Here is a 27,122-nt window from a genome sequence, read left to right as displayed (position 1 = left end):
AAGAAAAAAAAATGTAAGGTTGATCTTTAAAAGGTATATAATACCACACTTGACTGCAAAAGGAAATTGCCTCCCTCTCCTACTAATATTATCATTGTCCACTATTTTTACTCTTTTTTTTTTTTTTTCATACTGGAGTTTATCTTAATTTTACAGATGTTTGATCAAATCCTCCCAACCGATAGTGAAAGGTATATTGAGAGACGTAATTACTGTAAAGTATGTTGTAGTCTTTTAGCTTCCTCTCTCCTTTCAATTGCCAGACAGGTTCTGAGGTTTGAAACATAAGTACAGATCTATAATTATTGTGTAATTCAACAAAGCATAATAGACTGTACAATTATTTTGAATTCAAATTCAATTCTGTAACTTATTTCAGAACTGACGATGGTTGTCGTAACAGCCAAAGCATGTATTCAGAATTAAAAATTGTTATTTTCTTTGTTTACCACTATCAAGACCTTTTGGAAATACTTGTGTGGAATAATGATTATATTGATAATAACAATAATAATTGCTTTTTATTGATTCCAAAAAAAATAAATGTTCTAGCTAGCAAGTGGAGTACATAATAATATTTAGAAGTTGGAAGCACCCAAAGCTACAGGTGAAACTGGTCTGTAGCTTAATTGTGTTTCAACACCAGTTTGTCCTCCTCCCAGATTTCTAAAATAGGAAATTGTTTCACATTTTCTTTAGTATGAGCTCTCCCTGAAACCAACAATCAGCTATTGGAATTTGAAAACAGATTTTATTAGCATAATTTCCATATTCTTTTGTAATTATTACTACGGTATATGCTTTACATTTTTAATCATAACTTTGTCTCTATTTTGCAATTATTAACTTTGTATAATATATAGTTACTTGACAGTACTGCAGGTAATTGTTCCCAGTTTAAAAACCAGTGAATAGCAGACATATATAACAGACATTAAATTAAGGTGCCTAACTCAAACTATCTAAAATTGTAACCCTCAGACGGTGGTTATCAGGTCATAACAGTCAACCTATTTGCTGACAGTCACCCAATTTTTTTCAACAACAAGAAACAGGAAGAACGTTGCAGTTTTAGGTCTTTGCTGTTGTAATCCAATCACAATTTAGTAAAATCTAATTCACTTGTTAGGCCACCACTGGCCTTTTTTTTTGTCTTTTCCACAGTAAGGCACACACATTTCCAAACTTAATTGGAGCATGATAAAGTAAATAAACCCCTTTCCCTCTTGCTGGTATATCAGATGATAATGTCCTTGGCTTAAAGATTGTCCACAAAATTTCAGTTGGCCTTGAAGCTTTGCCTGTCAGCCAACTGTTCATTCTTCAGACAATCTTAACTTTCAGCCTCAGGCATTATATCCTCAGATATACCAGCCATCTGAGGGGTTTATGTACTAAATGGAAAATGTTATAAGTAAATGAACATTTGGCCACATAGAGGGTTTTTTAGCATTAATCCATAGTTTATGCAAGTTTATTTATTATTTTAAAACATGACAATAAATAAATGTTTCTTTGGGTTCAACTTTTGTTAGTCTTTTTTTTTTCTTTTTAGCCCCATGCATATTACAAGATGAATGCTGCTCTGACTAATATATCTTTTTTAATTTTTACCAGGAAATATTTGTGGTAACTGATATAACCATACATAATTTAATTTTTTCAGTGTCATTTTGTGATCTTACCCAGTATTCTCCATAGCAAGAGGATTTAATTTATAATGGCATTTACAACATGAAAATCAATTTTCTCTTTTAAGATTGTTCTGTTGTTAGCATAAATTATTCAGTTTCACTGTCTTTACAAATATGGCAGAATGGTCTGAAACATCACTTTTAGATTTTTCTAAACCATATAACAACCCTCAGTCTCCTAACCACCCCTTACTACGGCCCAACTTATGGCTGTGTGGGAGATGACACCCTCACCCCCCTGCGAGGGGGGGGGATACTCCCCTACTCCCTTATATACCGGTAAGCTATATAGGTATGTGCCGCCCCAAAGGGTATGGTTTTTGAGCCATTTTGGTCTTTAATTGGGTATGGTTTTCAAGGGAACCATGAGGGCGTATAAACATATTTGTTTTTTCAACTCCAAATGAATAGTGGAGAAAGAGAAGTATCCAAAATATATCATTCGAGCTGAATTTTCGGGTGAATTTTACCAATTCTTGACTTTGGCACTGATGTGCGAAGCTTAATAAATACGCTACAAGCCAGGTCTGAAAAAGCGTGTGGAAAATGGCATGTTTTGGTCTCAAATAGGGTCAGGATTTGGAGAACCGGGTGGCACACCCCTACCGAGAATTCTGAGGGGTACCCACCCCCCTCCCCATGGGACTACACAACCTTGAGATAAACAAGTTTGTTTGAAAATGAGCGGTGACATGTTTCATTATAATACACTTTACAGATTGATGTTTTACAACTCTGTATATTTTTGTAACTTTATCCTAGTAAGTACAAGTTACTGTCTTTAAATAAGTCACTAAAACTAGCATTAAACTATTTTTCCATGGTTTTCAATAATTTTATCTGCCATAACTTTGAAATGAAGTTTACTTAAATTACCGGGAGTCCTCTTAAGATAGACACCAAGGCAATCTTGTTTTGAGATGATTCTTGCAACCATTGTCTTAGTAAATTTTTTCCTTCAAAAAACAAAAGTCAACTTTGTTTTCTAAAGGTGTCTATAAATTTTATACATAATCTGTTATCCTTATTATATGGCTAAAATTTAAATGTTATAAATAAAAATGAGAATGAATTAAAATTAAAAAAGGAGATGAAGGAGTGCGACATGCACATCAAATCCTTCTAAGTAATATTTTCATTGATCATGGATTTTTAAAGCATTGCAAATGACATCATTAATATTGCTCAAGTTGTTCTAGATTTTCTTTGACACACCCCTTCCCGAATGATTCATTTGTCTTCAATTTACAGCTCCCGTTTTCTTAAGTGAATCAGCTGCCAGCAAAACTGATTCACAATAATATTGTATTATAATATTATATTTTAGCAGTGATAACTTCACTTCAGATATAAACTGTATGCCACATACATTAATATGGACAGTTATCACCTCTCCATTATTGCCACAGATTTTATTCCCTTAAATATTATTAATGCATTTAGGTAGCCATGTTTGCATTAGACCTAGAAATGTGGTCATTTAACCCTTCAACTCCGAATATCAAAGAAAAAATTCTCCTATCTTTTTCTCCCACTTTTATTATGAAAGTACTGGGGAGAAGTTATTAAAATATCAAGAAAATTCACCTTGAGTGATCATATCCTTAATTCTCGTGACCTCAGGGGTTCAATAACCATTGATATTACCAGGAGAAATTTGATGCTAATCACTGATAGGGTTAAAAATTTATACTTCTTGCTAGAGTGCAGAGGTAACTGACTTCTTGTTGACTTCATATACAACATGTGGCCTGATTCGACGCATTGTCCTGCCGGGTAAACAGTGCGGTACATGGCACCATGATGGCATAATGTCCAGACATGCTTCACGAAATTTGCTGATCCGAATATAATAAATTATGGGCTTCAGAGTACTGTTCAAGTAGGCAAGTAGTATGACCACAATATCTGCAACGTAAGACAATGATTCTGCATATCCTTTGAAAAGCAAATGAAAACGGATCACAGCATAGGGCAGACCACAGATCACAAACAAAATAAACAGGATTAAAATGGTGGTAAAAGCTCTTGTCTTGAAACTGTAGTCGATATTCATTTTGCCAGGTCTGTGCATTTTAGTCATCACACCTCCTGGTACGGGTGGATGGTTTTGAATTCGCGTCGAATTTCTTCGTACGGTTCTCAAAATGGACACAAAACAGTATCCCATGAGGAGAAGTGGAATACAGAAAGTCGAAATGTAGAAGAACAGGCCGTAAGATAAATCAACGTTGTTTTGACTAGGCCATTGCAAAGAGCACTGAATTTGACCCAGCTCAAAGTCATATTTGCCCCAACCAAATATCGGCGGCAGAACGACCGCAAAAGACAAAATCCAGGAGACCGCGATGTACATTTTGGCCTTTCGTGGTGTTAAAGTATCTTTTCGTCTCACGATTATCATAAATCTGTCCACTGATATTGTGAGCAACACGAACGTTCCTTCTGTCATCAAGAGGCTGAATAAAATGGCATTTATTTGACAAAACACATCGCCAAGAATCCACCTCTGAGCGATCATCGAGATTACAGTGAATGGCATACACAAAGCTGCGGTCAAAACGTCCGCCATTGCTAATGTTGCAAGTAAAATGTTAATGGCCGATCGCATAGCAGGCTTCTGATAAACGATATAACAAACGACTGTATTCCCCAAGACGCTGACTAAAAACATCAAAACGTAGAGTAAACCTAACGTTGCCACACATGCTGTTGAAAATGGCGAAAAACCAGATGGGGGTTCTGTTGTATTCGCTATACTGACGGTCGCATTATCAATGTAAGATGCTGTTCCGTTCACCATAACACAGTCCTGTCAACAGCAGCTTCTCTGCTTTGATGGAAGTTATCTCCTTTCCACTGTTGCATCAAGAAACGTATTTTGTCGACGGTGATTTCTTGCGTGATAAAATCTCAAAAAGCACCACAATGGCCTATATCGATCCACGGGCTAAAAATTGTCAAGAACTGCTTTTGCTCGCCTTGACTGTGTACGTTTGTCTTTTTGACTGTTTGTTAGCCACTGTCAGCGACAGCTAATTTTTCAACGCCGACTGGGCAATTCTCATACCATTCCAAACAAAACCATGGCTACAAGCTTGATTTTAGGACTCCTGTTCAAATATGGAACGGCAGATGTTTGGAAGTATCATGCTAAACGACGCCCCTGCGGCAAGATGGCGGGCATGGAGCTCTCTTTTACCTTCAAAATATGGTAAAATGAAGTCATCTGAAGCCTTTCTGTGTTACTTGTACAATTTAACAGGCCAAAGTAAATAAAAAAACTATCCGCCGCATTATGTCCAATATCTTTTCCTTTACCACACATGCGAATTTGAGCCCGCGCTGTCAGCGTCATCAACGAAATATGTTTTGCTTTATGTAATCGATCTCTAATTTATTTATTTCTAGCAATTGTTCCGCAACTGTCTGCGCAACTAGCTAGTTCTAGAGACAGGTCACTAGAAAGAAGCCCGAGAGAAAAGTCTCGGTGAAGTTACGAACAAGCAATCGCAAAATCAGATAGGCACACAATAACTGTGCAAATAAATTCGACGATGACACCACTTTTCATATCCAATCTTTTACTCTTCATTGTATTTACTTTTTCTTCGGTAACGGTAAAAACTGAGAACGCCGACAGCGAGACAACGAACGAAGAGGGAAATTGACGTAAGAAATGTAAAAATGTGTAAAAAGGATTGAAACATTTGAAGAAAAAAATTAGTTAAAGTCATGCAAAAGAAAAAAAAATTAACTCCTGTTAAAAACTTTTGCACGAATTGAATCAGATTGTACATTGACACTAGGTCTTTGTTTTCTGTCGCTGCAACCAACAGAAATATATGTTTTTGCCAATGAGATGCAACTCTCTCCGATGGTTGACGATCCCCTGCCACCCTAGCCTCCCAGGTGGGCTACTCGGGTATAAACGTGACGGGGGGTCCGACGGAGCCTAATATTTTGCACCCAAAAAAATACATGGACCTTATATTGTGCACCCAAAAAAATACAAGACTGGACATTTTAGACCCAAAAAAATACATGATTGGCTTGAATTGCGTAAGAACTATTAGCCTGGCGGAAATTCGAACCCAAAAAAATACGCGCAGATTTTTCAGACCCAAAAAAATACACGGTTAAATCTTCAACCCAAAAAAAAACAGGAGTTGAAAATTTTAGGCCCAAAAAAATACGTCGGACCCCCTGTCACGTTTATACCCGAGTAACCCACCTGGGCCTCCCTGGGCCTAGCGTCCCACGCAGACGTTCTTGGGGGTTTGTCACGCGTTCCTGCTTGGTGGCGTAGGTCTGGTAAAGAGACGTTACCTCTCGTATTTCATTTCATGCAAATGAACAAAACTTCCTGTGTGATGAGAAAGAGAGCTCGCTTTGACAGCAATCAAACTACGTGGTTCAAATGCAAGAGCTTTACCTTATGAAGAAAGTCACCTGAAGCTGTCTTTTATTTGAGATGCAGTGCCCTTTTTGCAAAGAAGAAGTTGGTAGTGAAGATGAATTGCAGATACACTGTTTGGTGTGCACGGCGGCCTATGCTGGTAGGTACTTGTGCGTGTTTATGTGTTCAAACTTGCATATTTTCAGCTGTTTCAGTGATAGCACAATAAATTGTTCGTGTAGACTTCACTGATTATGCGTTGTCTGAAGACAACATACTGACGCAAACATGTTATGGTGGTATACAGAGCCAAGGACATCAAGAGCTGAACCCAGAGGCGATAGCGTTGTTGTTCGTTTTCGTTGGGTAAAATCAAGACCATGCTTTGAAAGAGAAGTTCACCTTATAAGCTCGTTGGTGAGTTTATTTACAGATATCATATCTAACGCACTTTCATAGGAGACATCTTTTTAATGTAACGTTTGGTTTGAATCTGTAGCTTTCCGTACGAAAACGGTACGTTTTAATGTTGATCTGATTTGGAAAATATCCGGAAGTCGACGGGAAGAAAGTGATTGATACTCGGTTTGTTTACTTTCGATTTCGCGTTGTAGTCGTTTCTAAGCTACTATTGTATGAAAGAGTAAGTTCTCCCATGAAAGTTCGTCTAAATTATTGCGGCTCAAAGGTTATTTAGTAAATCTAACTGGTACTGGTATCATTTGTCTTGTAAGCTTGGTCAAAATGTTGCACTTTGCAATATTTTAGCACCTCTCTACAAAGACTTTGTTTGTACTTAGCTTCACTTTGTACTGTTAGTGAAATTTGTGACATTCTTTGCACAAATTGGTTCAGCGGAGACGTCAAAACAATTTTCATTTTCATTATCAGTAAGTGTTTAACTATATAACAAGGAAATGATCATTAAATTTTAATGAAGTTACCGGTGTTTCGTCTAAGTACAGCTGCACACTGCCACAAGCTAATAAAACAGCCAACTATTGAAATCGCAGACAGGTTTTGAAGAAAAGGCTTCTTGTTTAGTTTCAGTTAAATATGAATTTGAATACATTTACTGCTCAAAAGTTATTTATATTCATTTGAGAGCTTGTACAATTGGCAGGTTTTATTTTGTGGCTGATATTCACCATTTTTTTATTTTTATTTGCCCTTGCTTCAATAACTTATTGCATTTTTTTTAAAGGTGATTATTTCCCCTTGGTGAAGCTATCAGCATCTAACAATGTTTAAGCGTAAAAATTCTTATGCCTTAGGTTAAACTGATAAATAACAAGATTAATAGCTTGTACTGAATTATCAGCAAAGGGTTTACTTGAAAGTGTAAAGCCCTGGTCAAACGGCGCATGATGATAGTCAATGACAGTCAAAACTTGCACACTTGTGTGACCACCGACTATCATGTGCTAGCATCGACTATCGTCAACTATCATTCACTTTGAGCGTGTTCAAATTCTTTATGACAGTTGATGATAGTTGTTCCTGTTTGATCACGTGCATGATGGTTGATGATGGTTTTTGATCAGCTGTTTTCTCTACCAGCGCTCTCTAGATTCTTTTTCCATTCGTTCCTCCAACAACTGAAGGAAAACAGAGCAGGCTGCCACCCTCTTTCACCGCGAAAAATTCGTCCATGCAAAGTTCTGTTTTCGATGTTGACACTCGGCAGGTGCCGCAATAGGGGCTCATGGTAAACCATCATCAGATATCAGGAGTTTCTTTGAGCCGTTTGACCACCCGTTTGGTAGTTGATAATAGCGGATGATAGTTTTGACTATCATCAACAATCATCGACTATCATGTGCTGTTTGATTAGGGCTTAAAATGTCAAAGATAAGATGCACACAGCAGGATTTGTCTATCATTTTGCCAGCTTGCATTTTTGGGTAGCCATGAAATATCAAGCCGCAGACATAAAATTGAGGTCCACATGGACCTATATACTTGAATCCTCTCTGGAAGCACATTAGGAAGCATGTCAAACTATGAGTCTTGTGAGCATGTATATATTCCCAACAGTCACGTATGGATACGAGTCCTGGGCAATGAAACAGTGCGATGTGAAGTACATCACAGCATTTGAACACAAATGGTACAGAAAGATTTTGCAAGTGTCATGGACTCAGAGAAGGACGAATGCTTCCATTAGAAATGAGCTTGAAGTCCCAGAAGGATGGTTGCTGAACTCCATATATAGGCAGAAATTAAATTTCTTTGGACACATGAAAAGGCATGATTCTTTGGAAATGGCTGGGCTGGAAGGACATTTAAGTACCTGGCAAAAGATCTTGAGGCAGACGGAGAAGTAGATGGGAAGATTGCATCAGCGAGAGGCTTGGATACACCACTAATGAGGCTGGAAGATTAACACAGAATCGCATTCTGTACCAAGCTGCCGTGCATGCCCCCACGTCCTGATAAGGATATGGGACCATGGAGAAATCCCACCAGTCGCATCAAAGTTTGACCATAGGCTACAAAAAAACAGGACTTAGACATTTGCTAAAAAAACATGGCATGCTTTGTCAGCAAACACTTGAAGGGCACCATGCAAAGCCTTCATGTAACAGAGCGCATACTCCATAAATTGCTTGACTGAAATGTGAGATTGTATCAGACAACTTTGAAGCTTTACTCCAGATAATTGCCAAATAGTAATTAAAACTAATACAGGTAATGGGCAGTCAGTGATGTTATATACAGTAATTCGAAAATGAGATAAGGATTTCACATCAACAGCCTCTGATGGAAGATTGTTCTAAACTGGTACACTGCACACAAAAAAGAATGCTTATAGGGATTAGTCCAGGAATGGGAGGGGTACTCCCTTCTGTACACTATATATAGGTATATCAGCACAAAAGAATGTGATGTTTAAGCCATTTTAGTCTTACTAATAGTCTGAAAATGTGTATGGATTTTACAGCAATAGGTAAGGAGTTTTAGAGGCTGGGTCTGAAAAAGGTACCAGAAAATTACATATTTTGGCCTGAAATAGAGTCAGGGTTTCGAGAACTAAGCAACACACCCCTGACCAAAAATTCCATGGAGTGCCCCCTGTTGAGGCCTCAAATGTAATAAATGTCCCTAAATGTAATAAAGGTCCTAAGTGTAATAACTTTCGGCCCTAAATGTAATAAAGGTCCTAAGTGTAATAACTTTCGGCCTTAAATGTAATAAAGGTCCTAAGTGTAATAACTTTCGCCCCTAAATGTAATAAAGGTCTCTAATTTAATATAATGTTCTGCTCCACATGAAATCACAGTGATAAATATGTAAGATTTAACTGCATTTATTATACAAAAGTAAGAAGGCCAAAATGTGTCTAGGGGATCCCGATTACATTTTACCTTGAATACTCAGAACCCACTGAAATAAAAGCCTTACAATAAGTGTCACATATGCCATTTTAATCTGCACATTCTATTCTACAGGGGCCAACAGCAACACTAGTTAGGCAGTAACAACAGAAATAGTAAATTTTAACTAAAGCCTTCTTAATTTAGAGGTTTCAACTTGTGATCTCTTTGAGTACACAAAGAATGGATGCGAAAAATGTCACACGGGAACCCGAGTGTAAACTGTACCACGCTTCAATGGCCTGTTAAGCTTGAGGTCAAGTCTGTTTTATGTCTTTAATTGTTTCTGTCGAGTCTTTCCGTTTGTGGCTAAAGTTTTTACATCAAAAAAGTGTTTTTAAATTCATTTCTCTAGTTTTTTTTCAAAGCAGGGTTCGTAAGGTCATAGAAAAATTGTTTGTGGAATTTGAGAATGTAATTTTATAGGCCTGGAAAATCGTGGAATTAGGTGGATCATGAGAAGTCATTGAAAGTAATATCCCTGCTACAAAATCAAAGTTAGAAAGTTAGTAAAATGGTTTATTAGTGATTTTCCATATAAGCTTCAGTACTATTTTTGATAAATGAGTCACAGAATAGTCTGCAGAAATAAGCTTCCAAACTACAATCTAATCCAACTTAAAAGTCTGACTGTTTAAACACAAACACTATTTGCAAAAGGTGTTAATTTGAAAAAGAAAAATGAAGTGATTAGAAGCGTTCGCGAATGGTCTGATAACCATTAACTTCTCATGCTCTTGTGCAAGGCGTAACAAGGTCGCTATTACCTTAGGGAAAAAAATACATGATCATAAAGGAAATTAACGTGAAAGAAGGACTTGAATTTCAAATTGAAGGAAATTAACACGAACGTACACAACGAAACAGGTTTTATTAAGACAAGAGAAACAAATTTATTCTAAAATTAAGTGTAAAAATCCATAAATGTTTGTGGAATTGTCGCTAAACAAAGGAATCTGGCCACTTCAAGCGTTCTTTGACAGAATCCATAATACCAGCAGCTCTCAACCCTGCTAAATCAATGCTTTTTCCTTTCTGGAGTGTATCGAGAATCTGGGGCAAAAATAATGAAAATTAAGGTCGAGGAAATTAACACTGACACTACCTAATTAATGATGCGGAAATAAACGCAAATTTTTCGAAAATTTGCGTTAATTTCCCATTATTTGAGGAGCACAATGAAGCATGATCGTTTTAACAGTTTTATGCTGCTACCATAAGATATTGACAAAATAAATTCAAGTGAAAATTAGCAAAGGAAGGGGAATTTTGGCCATTTGCCTGACTGATGATGCCATCACTATTCAATCATTAAACACATGAGGTGAAACCGTGATGGGACTCAGTCAATGACCTTTATTACATTCAAGGCCAAAAGTTATTACAGTTAGAACCTTTATTACATTTAGGGCCAAAAGTTATTACACTTAGGACCTTTATTACATTTAGGGACATTTATTACATTTGAGGCCTCAACACCCCCCCCCCCCCCCCCCATCCTCCCCAGTTTAATGTGCTTAATATTAGATAATTAAACATTTTAACACTGAAATACAATTCACTTACTGGAAAACATGTTTGCATATGACAAACTTGTAACTTCTGGTGGACAGTTATGAATGGGTAAGTTCATCTAATAATGCCCTCTTCATTACCAAATTAGTTGATATTTTTCATTTTACCTAGTCATGCTCAGATACTGAAATATACTGGTCAAGTTCTTTGTTTGAAAGCCATAAATGTGCCCAATCTTTTCACAGGCTGGTTCTGTGACATTGCATTGGAAGGAAAGTGAAGGTCTGTACGAATCCGATGCTGTTGGTGTTCCAGTTGGTGAGCATGTCTGCCAGTTGGCTGTAGGAGGTGATGTTGTACCAACAGAACCATTTGAAATCAATGAAGGAAGCGATGTTATATTCATCATAATTGGAGAAGGTACACAAAGACCTATTTTGGGATCTCCCAGATTAAACTTGTGCTTTTAAAAACTCCCCTAATCTTGTCCCATTGTACTTTAATTAAAGGAAACCTCCACTGTTGAAAATACAATCTCATTTCAAATTTCATTGGAAAACATGGAAATAAGAGTTTGGTGTCGGACAAAACAGGGTTGATTGTCACCTATTTCCCGGGCGCAGCCATCTTGGATTTCATGACGTAATGCGGTTGCTCTATTGTTTCACATAAAAGAACTTCTGCTTACCAACAATAACAGCAACCGCATGACGTCATAAAATCCAAAATGGTGGCGCCTGGGAACGTGAAAGACTGTACATGTAGGTGACAATCATATCTAATTTTCAGCACACTTCAAAAAATTTAGACACTGTTTTGAACCATTTACCATCTATTTGTTGTTGGAGTGCAGGTTCCCTTCAAAAACACAATGTTAAGGGTTTTTTTTTTTTTTTTTTCTTGTGTTCAGCCAATTTTAGATATACAATGTTCACTGAGTCTGATGGCAGAGGACGCATCAGTGCTGGGGCTGTGGGATCTGATGATGAAACACCAGAACAACCTGAGACGGCTCCCCCTGACAGACTGCATCGACCTCCACTGGGTAACATGATATCAATATAATAGTGAATGTGCACTGACTTAAAAACAGTAAATTTTTGTGGGTTATTAATTTATGACCTAATTTATGACTTTCTTTAATGGTTCTTTACATTTTATGGAGAAAGTGGAAAAAATGGCATATATAAAGTCAGAAGCTTGAGATGTTTCAGTATAATTTTGTACCAGTGTTAACTACATCTGTTGAAACAAAATGTACCCACAAACATAATTATAGTTTCTGTCCAATGGTACTTTTGAAAGACTTCAAGAGTTACAACTACAAATTGAAGCAACATTGAGTTGTGAGGGCCAATTTTTGAAAAGAAGCCTTAGGATATTTTTGCATTCTTTTATTTATTTATTTTTTTTTTTCATATGAATGTCTTTTTTTTATTAATAATTGTACAATGCAGTCACTAAGTGAATTGCATTACGACTATCAAATTGACTTTGTAAACACCGACGTGATGTATTGTAGATATGGAATCAAGAGAGAGAAACGATGCAAATGAAATGAGTCCACTATACAGGGAACTGCTTCAGCATCAGGTTTGTGTGTTACAGCATACTAAGAGTCAACATTTGCTCAGCTAATGAATTGTATTGAGCTGAAAAACCCACTTAGGGAGCATCAATAAAGTATGTATGTATGTATGTATGTATGTATGTATGTATGTATGTATGTATGTATGTATGTATGTATGTATGTATGTATGTATGTATGTATGTATGTATGTATGTATGTATGTATGTATGTATGTATGTAAGTGAATTCAGAGTCAAAAGACAAGGCAATTTATTATTCAACACAGTAAAACACTGCCCAAATATGGTCATGGTGTACTGATTATTCGCCATCTGTAGTCAACAGATGTCCAGTGATATACATAATTTTATTTGTTGGGGAGAAAAAAATATGGCAAAATAAATAGAACTGTGCTTTGTTATCAATGTGTTGAATAATAAAACAATAATTTATTATCCTGCTCAATCTTGTGTAATATCCCTGGATTTTAGCCAACTTGGCATATGGCCTCTTGGGCTAAGTATAAGGTGGTATTCTGTGCAATTTTGCAGGATAATAATTGTTAAAAATTTGCTTGTGGATGGAAAGCACTTTATTTTATTATTTTTGACAAATAGCAAATAGCAAATGTACCACTAAGGAAACATACATGTGCACTCCCAGCCAATCTAAATGGAGTAATTATGTGATACTGGTAAATCATACAATGAACATTTTACTTCAACAGTTCTTTATCTGTGTTTTGGCCATTAGACTAAATAATATTTTTGTACTGATTTGAAATAGAATATTTTCTCCTTTCCTCCTTTTTTTTGTATGGTCAAGCTTGCATCAGATTTTGCAAACACTAATAATTATTGTTTGTGAAAATGTTACCTCCACAAAACTTACTTAATGATCAGGGCTTTTTAAATGTTGCAGTTTTGCTAGGTTTATTTGTTTTTCAACTCTTTATCCATTATTCATTTTCTTGCACTTGGCACCATGCAGTTGTATGTATTCCATTCTTATTCTGATTTGGCCCATTGCATTGTACATGCATGTGTTGCAACTGGCTGGGTTTATAAGTAAGATTGGTTTTAACTTAGTTTACAGATCTATCCCTTCATCGTAAGTAAGTAAGTAACTGAACAAAAAACAAATCAACTTTGATGAGTTTAAGCAACGTATTGCCTTCAAACTTCGCATTGAAGGCCTTTCATAATTCAACCTCTTTAATATTCATTATTTACTTAGTCTACTTGGTCTATATTTAACATGCCTGTTACAACTTGTGTTTGTGTGTACGTTTTTTGTGCATGTGTCCAGTGTTGTGTAACTGTGTGTATTTCTGAAATGTAAAACTACAAATTGTAATCTTGTTATTTCCAATAAAGATTTGCATTAAAAAAAACAAAAAAAACAAAACAAAAAAAAAATTATCATGATTGTAATCAGTTTAAGTTTTAGCATGAACACAGTTGTTGTTATTGTTGTTTATTAATTTTTTCATTTCCACTTAAAAATTGTTGAAACTGAGGATTCAAACCTTGACCATACAATGGCTATAAGCCTTACTTCAAACTGCTGCTAATCATCATCATAATGATTTCAAAAAGACATTAATAATTCATAAGCCCATTGACCTATCAAATGGTCGATAAAACATCACGTGCAGTGGTTTTAAAACCCGATAAAACCTCCTCCTTATTAGTATGCGGTATTTAATGTTTTTCTCATATGCTAATTTCCAACGTTCACAAAAGCTTCATTGTTATGAACTCTCTTGACACACGCTTTTCCAGGAATGTTTTTGAAGCCGTTCAAAAAACTTGCCGCGCATGGTTTATCGGGTCTAAAACCACTCAGTTGCGTCTTGCGGTTTTAAATCCCGATAAAATACTGCTGCTCGTGTTTTAAACATTACATAACCCACTGATAGAATCATTGCTACTTATAAATCAAACCACTGGTCATCAGTATTTTGTCCTTCTTACTCATTTTCATTTTGAAAACTAAGTAACTGGAAATATGGCTGTTTTTATTCCAGCTAAGCCATGGTGAGCCTTCTTGGGTTCCAGGAAGCGGAGTTCAGTCACCTGTGTTGTCAGAAACAGACTTAATTGTCCTGACTGATCAGCAAGCTGAGGAGCCTTCTTTCCGGGTTACCTCACCAGATCACAGAGAAGAGCCAGCACCTGATGCAGCGGGCCGACCGGTAGATCTGTCTGGTGAAAGCGATGGTGAGCCATCCCTTCCAGATGGTGGAGGACTTAATGAACAGAGTGGTAAATATTCTGAAATTATCACAGGCACCTAAAAAATATACAGTCAATGCTATATACTGTTTGATCTTTCATTCTGCTGGAATTTAAAGCATGATTGTAAATTGCTATATGGTAATTGCATTTTTGTAGGTTCAGGGTGCATGTACATCTTGGTCCGAGAAACAAGCATGTTGTCTGCTGAACATAATTAAGCTGAACTGAAGATAATTTTATGGAACCGAAAGTTATGGATTTAACGTTGTAATGTGACTTTTTTGGCAGATAATGAAGCAGAAGATGTCATTCCACAGCGGCCATCTTTTTCTCCAGTTCCCAGTAATCACAGTGAGCACGACAGTCAAACATCTAGCGACAGGTTAGGAAATTGTTTCTAATATTATTGTTATTAATGATTTAACTGCATGTGAAAACTTGATCTCAGTGCTGTAGCTATAATTATGTCTTGAAATCAATGTTTCCAATCAAAGTCATTGGCATTAAAATACGGGTACTTTGTGGGGAAACTGCAGTGCTGCACCAAAGCTTGGGAGTGAGGGGGAGGCAGTATTCGACACTAACTTTCCTGCTAAATTGCCCTTTGGGCAACCAGGTCTCTATTTTTTGTTGCCTAGCGTATTTTTTGGTTGCCCAAAAAATCACCGGCTCGCTTCGCTCGCCGTTTATCGATATCCCGGGAAAATACAAAGCGTAAATTTGGCCGCTTGGAGCCTGGGTACGGTAAATTTACCAACATTCTTTGTGGGTTAAAAAAACATGGCGGCCACGATTTTGTGCACAGTGTTTCGTGCTCGTTTTGTTGTATCTTGTTCAAACTAATATGTATCTTTTTTCGATTTACGGCTAACGGGTATGAAAATATCCCAAGGTAGGCACCCATATTAACACAATAAATAAATTGACGGCAAAGAGTTTTCAATTCGCTTTATTTCCTGCTGGACACACTGTGGACAGGAGCAAAACATCTGCTTGCCCGATCGGGCAACTTTTACCGTAGTTTTACTTGCCCACTGAATCATTTTACTTGCCCCGGGCAATCGGGCAAGCGTTAGTGTCGAACACTGGGGAGGGGTAGAAATGAATATGTGGTTGAATCAACTGCGTTGATATTAGGTAATTTGGTCACCGTAAAGTGATTAGAGAACTAATCTCTTTACTACTGAGGGAGCAACTTCTCGCCAGAACAGTGAGGATTGAAAAGCACCAATCACAGCCGACCATTGTGATATAAATGGTGCTGCATAACCAGTCGATCTCATTGCCTGATGAAGACTAGCAATAAGCAGTTGAAACGTTGTGATTTACATCTCAAAGTGACTACATTGTGAGACAAACAATAATACACTTTTTGTTATTGTATCTACCACGATGAACAACAACAACCTCTTTCTCGATATTAATCTCTTTATAGTAGCCAAATTACCTTGCTACCTTTTAGTAGATGTATGTTAATATTATTATTTCAAAAACGACTGGCAGTAGTGTGGAATTCTCTAACACTGGATCACAAATAAAAGAGTATTTGTTGTTGAGAGGTAATTGCTAAGAGGGGTTTCCAGTTGTGATTCCAAGCATGTTATCATATGTTGTTTGTTTCTGAGCAGTTCGTTTCATTATCGCTGAAAAGCCCCTATATCATGAGTAGAGGTTCAAGCCTGACTTTTTTTCAGGCTTTCTTTTAACAGCTGCTGAAGTTGTGTAAATAACTCCAAGGGTCTTATTATTATTATCATCATCAATATCGTCATCATCATTATTATTATTTTTGATAGTGAATGATGATCACTGCAGTTATAGTCTGACGATTCATGTGTGTCTTAATGTCCACAGTCTACCCAGTGAAGGTGGTGCAAGAGATGACTCTGTTATAAGCCCCTTGATAGTTGAGGCTATATTGCGTCAGAGCCCCCCTCCAATCGCTGGAGGCCCATCAGCTGAAGAAGATAACACAACTGTTCTACCATCCAGCTCCCCGCGCTCCACTCATGGCAGAGATCATGGTTTTGCTGAAGAAACAAACCACTTACCATCTACAACTGAAGAGCACTTGGTCACAGGACACCTCCAATCAGCTTCTAGAGCCAGTCCTCTGGGCTCAGTCCTTGATGCCGTCACAGTTCCCCTGAGCAGTGAACCAGATGTGTTGCTAGGTGACCATGATGCCACCACACCTCCTCAAAGACACAGCCCTGCAGGATCTGTTCACAGTAGCTCATTATTTTCATCTGGTTTACCTTCTCCAATAATGTCTCCAAGAGGTCGTAGCCAGTCTGATACTGGGGTGCCATTGGTTTCAAGAGGAAGTCCCCCTGGGTCCTTGCACACTCTTCCTCTAAGGCCACAGAGCTTGGGTGGCTCTGTTCCTTCTGCCACAGCTTTGCTGACCACTCGGAGAAGTCCTAGTGCTCCCATTGCAACAGGTGCTGAGATGTCGCCAGTCTCTCCTATGGAAAGACAGAGTCCTACAGGGTCTAATCATAGCAGCAGTGTTCGACCTCAAGGAGGGGTAGAAATAGTGGATTTACTGCAACAAGAGGATGACAGCAGGTACTCAAGCCAAAGAAGCACCCCTGTAGTGTCTGCCCTTTTAGGGTCTGGAGCAGCCAGTCCTCATGTGGCACTATCAGCAAACTCACAGCCGAGACATCAGACAAGCGAGCACAGCCGTCCAAGACTTAGAACATCTGATGTAGGTAGCTCAACAGAGCTTCTTATGGAAACTGCGTATAGACAAGCTACTCCACCAGCGTCCTCTCGTACAGAAACAACATCACCTACTCCTCCTGTACTGCCAGGTCATAGAGTAGGTGAGCATTATACACCAATAGCAAATAGTCCAAGAAACAGACCATTTGCTTCCAGAAGCCCAACAGAGCTCCTTACAGAAACAACTTACAGGCATGGTGTGGTGGTTTCTCCTTTGGTACCATCAACAGATTCACGTTTACATCATCATGACAGTGGAAATAGCACGCCTTTAGTGAACAGTCCAAGACATACATCGGGTGCTCAAAGTCCTTCAGAGCTTCTTGTAGAGACATCACATACCGCAGTGTCCTCCCGTACTGCTATGTCTCCTATGTTGCCATCAAGAGGTTCAAAGATAAGCCACCAAGAAAGAGGAAATGGCACATCTTTGCCACAAAGTCCAAGACATAGAGTGTCAGGCACAGGGATGCCTTCAGAGACCCCATCAGTGCCTACACAGGGTGACCCAAGCAGGGGATCTAAGGGACAAAGCCCAGCTTCATCATCTCACACTCATTCAGAGCATTCCCCTGCACGTGTCTTTTCTCCTCCACTGTCTCGTGAATCAGTCATTCCGAGCCATAGAAGCGCATTTGCAGCTGTGACTGGAGACCATGGTTCATATTCAAGGAGTCTGCCATCAGAGGCAGAGGTTCTCAGACAGGAAAGGGACTCTCTTGCCAGGGAGCTGAGGCAGAGGACTGCTCATTATGAAGCTGAACTCAAGAGGTTCAAGTCCAGAAATGAGGACCTTGAACAACAGATGCTGAGCATTGAGGTGATTGAGCAACAGTTAAATCACTCTTTTCTCTAGATAAAACAGCCTCCCACACATTCGTTTTTAGGGGACTAGTGTTACGAGAAGGTAATACGAGTCCCCTAAAAACGACTGCGTGGGAGGCTATAGATGAGAGTACTAATTTTTTTTTTTTTAAGAAAAAAAAAGGGAAGGCAATTTAAAAAAAAGTAATGTATTTCACGAGCACGGAACAAAGAAAATACCCTGAGCGTCTGAAGGAAGTCAAATCCATGACTTTCCACACACCGTTTGGATGTTTGAACTACCCTGGCATGGGGAGACTTGGCAGTTCAGCGGAGGAATGTGACTGAGTTTTTTGTTATTACCAGACAAACGATTTCCTGTTGTAGCAAACAGATTATAATATCAGACAAAGTTTGAAGGCCATTGTAGACCAGCAGTCATTGTAAAGATGTACCTGTGAATCACAGTTCCACTAGTTCCATAAAATAGTGGCACAACTGGCCACAGCTATTTAAAGAACAGATAACTTTGTCCAGTCAATAACTCATCACCCAGCAGATACAATGCGTGCTTGTTAGCGAAAACGTTATCCAATAAATAGCAACTTATCAGCTGAACAAAGTCATATGTTCGTTGAACAACCGAAGCCAGATACTTTACAGTCAACCTACGTCACGCGTGACCGGTATTTTTGAAATTTGAACGGAGTTTTGAAATTTTGAGCACACAGGTCTGTAAGTGATCCCATCCCCATACGCATTGCCGTGAGAGAAGTGTTTTGCGGTTCCCAATCAACAGCTACCACTTGCCTACGGTGGAGCTGGCGCTTAAAGGAGTGCTATGCACTCGCCTCGGCAGTTAAGGGTCTCGATGCGCGGGTTTACTCCCGCTTCTTGACCCGACGGCTATGCCATGCTGATGACGGCTATGCCATGATGTTTCGCCCAATAAGGGCGAAACATCTGTCCATGGCTGCCACTGCCCGGGTGATATGGTTGTGCGCATGCGTACGGTATTGGCCATACCACGGGGATGGTACGTGTGCCTCAGTGCTGATAAGTGTTGTTTTGAAATTTACCTGTCAGTTTTGAGCATCGCCAGCGAGATTTCAGAGTTCCCGTAGAAATTTCCCTAGTTTATTAACGGTATAAAGCTATGAATTTTCTTTTCATTAAGCAAAAATTTTTCCCGAATATGGTGATTTTTTTTTTTCAGTTTCCAGAGAAATGTTCAACATTCCATTCAAATGCCGGACATAACAAAGAGGAATTCGAATGTTCATTTCATTCTCGGAAATACTAGTCATGCGTGACGTAGGTTAACTGTTAAACACTACATCTTACACAAAGTAGCGCGTAACAACAAACCTTTTTTTATTGATCAGACTGTAGCCACCTTAACCAAACAAGATGATGACAAATCACGTGCACTGGAACAGAAAGTGCAGGAACTAAACACAGCCTTACAGGAGAAAGATGAACGGATACGTACACTGGAGGAGTCCGTCAGGGGACTGGAGAGAACCAAACAGCAGTTAAAGGACGAACAGGAGAGTTTGAAGACAGTGAATCAGCTGCGGCTTGAAGACATGAACAGACTCAACTCTGATCTGCAGCAACAGGTGTTTTACCTATAACCACTAAGCATTCTTGTCCTTAAACAACTCATTCCTAGCCTCAGTGATAAAAGGGGCAGTGTCACCTTTTTTTGGTGTCATTTTGAGTAGCGAAAAAAACATATGTAACGATGGAGACGATAAAGTAATGGTTCAACTTTGTTAAAGGAAACCTCCACTCTTGAAATAAATTAACGTTAAATTGTTGAAAATACAATCTAATTTCAAATTCCGTTGGAAAACATGGAAATGATATTTCTGTGTCGGACAAAACAGGATTTGATGATCGCCTTTTTTTCATTTTAAATTTCCCGGGTGCCGCCATCTTGGATTTCATGACGTAAAACGGTTGCTCAATTGTCTCACACAAAAGAACTTCTGCTTACTGACAATAGCGTCAACCATATGACGTCATGAAATCCAAAATGGCGTCCCCCGAGAAATTTAAAATCCAAAACAGGCAATAATCATATCTAATTTTTAGCACACTTGAATGTCATTTCTGCCATTTAAAGAAAATTTAGAATTTAGGCACTATTTCCCTTTAAAAATAACCCTACTAATGTACAGGAATTAAAATCAATCATTTCCGTCTGCGGATGGATAGGATGGAAATGGATTGCAACTGGAAAAAATTGGCCAGTTTTGTCAAGTTCCTCCTGTGAGTTTTGGAGAAATCGCTAAAAACTGTTTATACTTTATTCTTCCTCGGATAAATCCTTTCATATTTTCCTTACATACATACATACTTTATTTAAGATGCAAACATAAGTTACAAAGAAAAAGACATCTTGAAAGGGAAGTAAGGTGGTTATTCCTATGTTATGCATCAGCCAATTCCAACAGTGCCCACCCCCCTCCCCGGGCCAACCACCGGGAATAAGGATTTTTTGATAATTAGCTGGCAAATGCTCCACCTCCGGGACTAAATAGATGTTCAAATGCCCCGGGGTGGTGGCTCAAACATCATAATAATAATAATAATAATAATAATAATAATAATGATAATAATAATAATAATAATAATAATAATAATAATAATAATAATAATAATGACAATCTTTAATCTTTAATGAGATCCTTTTTGTAAACAACTTTTTCACTAAAAAGTGGTTTACAAAAAGGATGTCAAAAATGTTTTATTTTCTTCGTTTCTCGTCTTACTTTCAGTAAAATCTAAGCTAATTCAGGCCAAGTTAAGTCCTAGCTGGGTCTTGTTTCCCGTAGTTAGTGCAAAAATAGGACATTCTACAGCTCTAGCGTCCCATTTTATGTCCTATCTAGACGTATTCAATAAGAAACGTACTGTATTTGCCGACGAATTTGTCATTAAGGAAGCGACAATGCTGTAGGGTGAAAAAAATGAGATGGTCAAATGCCCCGTAGTAATTGGGTGGAAGGCTAATGCCCGACCCCCGGGATGGACAGTGTGGAAAAATGCCCCACTATTGCTCGGGGGGGGGGGGGGGATGGGCACGGCTGTAATTGACTGATGCATTAATGCATCAGTCAATTCCAGCCGTGCCCATCAAGAACTTCCGGTGCTTTAAGAGCGATTTCATGTTAAAGAACGGGCTCTTGGTCAAATATTTTAGCAGTTTTGGTCAACATACAGCGAAATCTCCTTGACAGTGCCCCTTTAAGGGTGGGTTCTGTCGTGAAACATTTATGGCTATTGTTTTGTCGGATCCTACATCCGGACAGTACACTGTTGATTGACCTTTTATCATATGACTTTGATTGACAAGTACAGCGCGTGTTTATCATGTACATAGGATAGTATAACAGCGTCGTTTCATAGATGCGAGAAGGCGTGTATGTGAATAGGCGAGTCTGTTAGCGGTTCACTTTGTATGAATGCGAGTAAATCAGTTTTAATTTACGATCGTTTAATTCATTTTGCGGCAAAGATTCGATTCGATTGACCCTATTCCGGAATAGGAATTCATACAACGATGACAAAAAAATCCCTCAAAAGAGGTTTTAGGAGTTACTGGAGTACAAGACGGCTCTTAAATTCTCATGTGTCCGCGAATGTTTGTAGAAATATCTTCCCAAATTACTCACTGAAGAGAAATTTAACAGCTATTCCGCTTATTCTTATTCCGGTATACTGTCAATCGAACACGACCTAAATTTGCTCAATTGAAAGATTTCGTGAGGCATCAGACCAATAAAAAAGTGGGCTTGATGAGGTATTATTATTGGAACTTGGAGGCATGTACTAACTTTGTTTGTTTGTTTATTTATTTTGTTTTTAGCTGTCGGATTTTCGACGCAGATCCGTTGAATTATCCAGAGCCCAACGAGATAGAGACGAAGGAAAAATTATCGAGCTTCAAGTGACTCAAAATCGGCTTGAGCATCAGGTGAAGAGGCTGGAGAAGGAGAACGCGAGCCTGCACAAACAGCTCAAACAACCACATCAAGAGATGGACATCATGAGGGGAGGAACAAGCAGAACTGGCTCAAGAATCAGTAAAGCTAAGAGCGAAACAGATCTGTCACGGAAATTCGACAAGTACTCTACTTACGATATACATAAATACAGAGATCTTGGGCCTGTCGCAAAGGCTGTTAGTTTTTCCACACGGGGTGACACCTCGGGGATTGGAACAACTCGCTTTAGTTCACTGGATTCGAATTACACCAGATCGCACGACTTTGCTGTGTCATCTCCTGTTGTAATGAACGGTTACGGATTAGACACTAAGCGAGCGGCTGGGTCATCATATTCTGCTGTGCCAGACAGGATGGTCCATGAGCCGATCAGTAGCAGAACCACTATACCGAGGCATCGGAGGGGCTCACTGGGTGAAGACAGCGATGTGTCTGATGATTTGGAGCATGCGCCGCTGCAGTCAAGGTGGCAGCGCCCACAGAGCACCGAGTCTTCATCTTCATCAGTTGTTTCTTGGGATCATGCTGACACTGCTTACAGCCCAGTCTCCTCACTGTTTCAACAGCATGATAGAAGCATGGGGCGGAGACGTAGGCCACATTCCTATCATGGAGGTAATTAGAGACCTTGTGCATCGAGGACGTTGACGTCTTGGGCATTCCAGAAAGCAACAGGAAGTCACGTCACGTACAGGAATACCCTATTTGGCATCTGAAGAACATTATGTGACTTCCGGTTGCTACTCATGGTGCTTGGAACGCCAAACGTCCAATTCTTAGCCAATGTAGACTTGCTAAGTTGCTAAAAAGTAATAAATTCCCAGGCCATCGGTAATGATCTTTCACTCCGCAAAACTGAGCATGCACAAATCCACAACTCAAGCTATCACATTGGCTCCTTGTGGGGAGGAGCGTTGCGTGACGAGACACAGAACGGCTGCGAGGGAGACTAGTGAATCGCTGGTTGGTAAGCCTGTGTTTGATCACTCTGTCGTATTAGACAGACTTGAAACTTACTAGTGTGATCTTAGAATTTGTTGTCCATCTCAACAGGGTCCCTCCATGATGTCTACAGTAGCAAAGACGATTACTCATCTTCCCAGCATGTTAAGTCATCACCTTATTCTCAGCCCCTGCGTGATGTCAGCCGTCATTCCACCTCCTCGTCAAGTTACTCAGCCAATTCACCGCTACTCACAACCACCTCTCACCAGCCCACCTCCACCAAACTTTTCACCAAGCCCTTTGCGCCCAAATCAAGCAGCGACATTCAGTTGGGGATGGAGGTACTGGTAACCAGGTCCCGAGGGCAGATTGGCCGCGGAAAGGTGAAGTACGTTGGTCCGTTACCAGGCCGCCAGGACATTTATATCGGAATAGAACTGGGACCTGGTCAAGGTAAGTTAAGCACTCTTCCCAATCTAGGACGCGATCTACAGTGAGGCTAGGCTCTTTAGCTCAGTATCTAGAGTTTCCGATCCTCTTTCGGCGGGTAGGGGATCGACCTCTGTCGGCGGCCTTGACTTTTTTCTTTGTTCCACGTTCCTGACGGTGCATCTTTCTGATTTGATGACCAGACTAAAATTTAGCATCTTTCTTCCCTTATCTTGATATCATCATATAATATTACCCTCTTAGTCTTGTACTGAGGTGACCATTAGCTGATTAGTTCAGTCGCTAATTGTTAATAGTATACGTTAGCCAAATAAACGCACGTGTTGTTTCTTTCAGAGGGAAAGCACGACGGATCTCTGAATGGACAGAGATTATTTTCTTGGTAAGCAAAGTTTACAATCAGACATAGAGATAAGAAAAATACTGTGAAGCGAGATTTTCGTGGTGTTTTGTCTTTGTATGAGCTTTTTAAGTTGAGTTATTTGATTCAACTGGTGTTACAGTGCAGTTTTCAAGCACGTTTTAAACGTAATTCCTGTTTGCTTTTGATGCACCGTCTCACTTCAAAATTTGGACTTCTGGGCAAGCACGTGTTCATAGGCGCTCCACTGGTGCACAATTTCAGCTAAAAAAAAGTGGATCTTTAATAAAGGTGATATTGAATATATTGAAAATCACACTTTTCTAGTCATGAACTGTGTTCATGTGATATGATACTACCTAACAAACCCAACAAATATACAACTTAGTTTACATTACAAAGTATCATGCCTGGTGGATTTTTTTCTGCCCTGGTGGAGGTTTTGGTAAGTTGCTGGTGAAAAGGTCTGTTACAAAGGGATATGCTTTGGTAAATATGGTTCCCTTTTAATTTGTTTTTTGAGGCTGCAAACGAAATTACCGAAACCTCTGATAACTAAAAACCGTCTAACGTAACAGTTTGCAGTTCTCAGGAGTAGCACTTAGTGAAAAATTCTTGGTGTCTTGGGTATGTGTTCAAAACTCAGTTAGTTAGTGTTATCATATTGTATATTGACTCGTTTTATTCTTTTGTTTTGTTCAGTAAACCAAACCGAGGAATCTTCGTTTCCTTCAACAAAGTTGTCATGTGTTACGGTTAAAGATCTCCTACCTGTGGTGCATTTGTTTGTTGTGTGTAAGAGAATCTGTGAAAAAAAAAACGTTACTCGATGGTTTGGAACTCTTCAGCTGTTTCCTGTACAGAGTTTATCGTCACTCACAAGTCGCATTTAAGCGTGGTCAGCTCATTGTAGTGTGTGGTACAATGATGTATTATGTGTTCATCAGACATGCATGTATGGTAAAACGACTTTGTTGCTGTGCTAGTGGTTTTGCTTCCCTTGCTTAAAGCATTGGATATATTATAAATTAATGGAGTCCTGTTACTGTTTGTTCGGATTGGTTTCAAGGTTTATCATTGAGTAGTTCATGACAAAAAGGAAGAGGTGCTCGGTATGATTGATGCAGGGATAAGTTAGGCATTTTCACGCAAAGATACATTTCTTGAGTAGAACAAATACGATGGTGTACTAAGGATAGTCCATCCTTTCCCTCGTACCGGAATCGCTTAGCTTCGTGCCGTATACTCGGCCTTGCATTTGAAGGGGGAAGAAAGGAATTCTGGGAATCTTAAGCCAGCGAGACCTTTGGCGGAATCGATCTTCTGCCATGAGAAGCGATTTACGCGGGAATTTAATCGTCGATATCCTTGCTAGACATGCGCGATCTTGATAGCTCGCCGCGGCGATCAGAGTCGCAGTAGTGTCCCCACGTGGTGATTCCCGTTAATCGCCGAGTATGTCGCTGGCTCAATGCAACATAACGTGTTCTTACTGTACTCTTGCATGTAAAATACAAGTGTTGGTTCATTTGTTAGTCCATTTTATATGCTTCCAGGACGTGGATGGAACTTAAGGCTTTGTTTTTCTATAAACTGTTTTATATTTCCATTGATTGTTAGTTTCTCCAAAGATTAGAAATTTATCTATAAAACATTTTACTGTAGTGTTGAGACATTTTTAAGATTTAGTCTCACTAAGTTATATTTATTACCCAAACGTAACATATCAGATGATCGTTTTGTCTTCGAGAGAGCAAATTGCGAAGAATATTAGTCCGTACGTAGCCTCAAAATATTTATGTTTTACCTTTATATAGTATATATTTTATAGATCAGACGTGTTATTATTCCGTGCATTTATCGAAACAAGCGGCCCAGTCGCAGTGAGACACATCGCGCCCTTCTCCGCATGCTGCGGCTAAACTGTGACTACAGCCCTCGCTTGTCGCTTCCGGCCGCGCGCTGGGCGCGTTCGTGACAAAGCGCCTAGCGGCCGGAGGCGCGAGGAGTTGACTGCAGTAAACCTTTTTAGAATCATAAAACTCTGTATATATTTAAGAGTCGTTGATTGAAAACAGATTGTTTTGTAGATTGAAAAGTTAATTTAATTATTCAATTGTATGATATACTGATTTTCAATAAACATGTAATGACATGAAATATGCAGATTCGTCTTAAAAGTTATTTTATTTTGTTCTGTGTTGTTCATTCATTTGTTTTTGTCAGTCTTGGGGGATGTCGGTGGCAGTAACCCCAAACCCGACTGGAAAACACTGCCAGGAGCCATCTTTGTTGTTCAAAGCGCTGTTGTGAACTCCTTAATCTCGTACTCAGAGTCCTCTGCGCGAGCGGATCAAAGCTCCGCTGACTATACTATATTTTGCATAAAAGTTTAACGGGAAAATTTCCGTTAGCTGCGTGGCACTTGTACTTATAAAAAGGGAAAGGTAAAATAGTACGTAAATCTTTTTCCACTGATGAAGGGCTAAGCCCGAAACGTCTGGAATAATTTCTACATATTGGCACTGAACACTCGTCTTCGAGAACTATATTTTACCTTTCCCTTTTTATATTTTGCATACCTCAGTGACCGACTATCGGGTAACGCGCAATCTGATTGGCTACACAGGTGCCGTCTATCGATCGATAGACAGCAGTTTGTCAGAGCGCGCGCGATTTAGCATGCATCATTGCACAAATATATCAAAATTAATGAAATAAAAATATTTTTTTGCTTGATAGATCAATCACTGAGGTACGCTAAAACAATTAGACGACTCGCTCTCGCTTTCTATCGCCTTTGATAGTTGGCGAGGGGCTTCGCCCCTCGCCAACTATCAGCCGATAGAAACCTCGAGCTCGCCGTCTAATTGTTAAATATATGGTCAGAAGAATATACTTCTGATATGGTACAGTCAGCAGAGCTCAGATGAGATCCGCTCGCTCACAACTCAGTGCACGACATTAGTGCTGTCGCGTATATGTAAATTGCAAAAGCAAATGAACACAACAGAAAACCAC

At 39.1% G+C, this 27,122-nt stretch overlaps 2 protein-coding genes across 2 annotated transcripts; one reads left to right on the top strand and one right to left on the bottom strand.

Moving 5' to 3' along the window:
* Positions 1–731: 731 nt before the first annotated feature.
* Positions 732–5,025, bottom strand: LOC146450107 (high-affinity lysophosphatidic acid receptor-like). Its single transcript, XM_085100807.1, has one exon. The coding sequence runs from the start codon at positions 4,495–4,497 to the stop codon at positions 3,394–3,396; it is 1,104 nt and encodes a 367-aa protein (XP_084956933.1). The 5' UTR covers positions 4,498–5,025; the 3' UTR covers positions 732–3,393.
* Positions 5,026–6,035: 1,010 nt separating this feature from the next.
* On the top strand, positions 6,036–26,263 carry LOC146450106 (uncharacterized). Its single transcript, XM_085100757.1, has 13 exons — positions 6,036–6,253; positions 6,401–6,510; positions 11,231–11,405; positions 11,896–12,030; positions 12,508–12,578; positions 14,585–14,822; positions 15,084–15,177; positions 16,650–18,345; positions 19,715–19,951; positions 22,207–22,960; positions 23,399–23,743; positions 24,077–24,122; positions 24,804–26,263. Exons 1-13 carry the CDS (start codon positions 6,169–6,171, stop codon positions 24,859–24,861), a joined length of 4,044 nt encoding a protein of 1,347 aa, XP_084956883.1. The 5' UTR covers positions 6,036–6,168; the 3' UTR covers positions 24,862–26,263.
* Positions 26,264–27,122: the final 859 nt, after the last annotated feature.

Source organism: Pavona decussata, unplaced genomic scaffold (genome assembly GCF_977016875.1).
Source record: "Pavona decussata unplaced genomic scaffold, jaPavDecu1.1 SCAFFOLD_510, whole genome shotgun sequence".
Taxonomy (NCBI): Eukaryota; Metazoa; Cnidaria; class Anthozoa; order Scleractinia; family Agariciidae; genus Pavona; species Pavona decussata.
Note: the sequence above shows the minus strand (reverse complement) of the source record. Positions and strands in the feature narration are given on the sequence as shown.

Bases quoted from the DNA above. Each gene is read 5' to 3' on its own strand.
- LOC146450107 (XM_085100807.1), bottom strand. From the start codon at position 4,497: ATGGTGAACGGAACAGCATCTTACATTGATAATGCGACCGTCAGTATA.
- LOC146450106 (XM_085100757.1), top strand. From the start codon at position 6,169: ATGCAGTGCCCTTTTTGCAAAGAAGAAGTTGGTAGTGAAGATGAATTG. The intron at 6,511-11,230 runs GTGAGTTTATTT...ATCTTTTCACAG, and splicing joins TTCACCTTATAAGCTCGTTG to GCTGGTTCTGTGACATTGCA. The intron at 14,823-15,083 runs GTAAATATTCTG...CTTTTTTGGCAG, and splicing joins AGGACTTAATGAACAGAGTG to ATAATGAAGCAGAAGATGTC.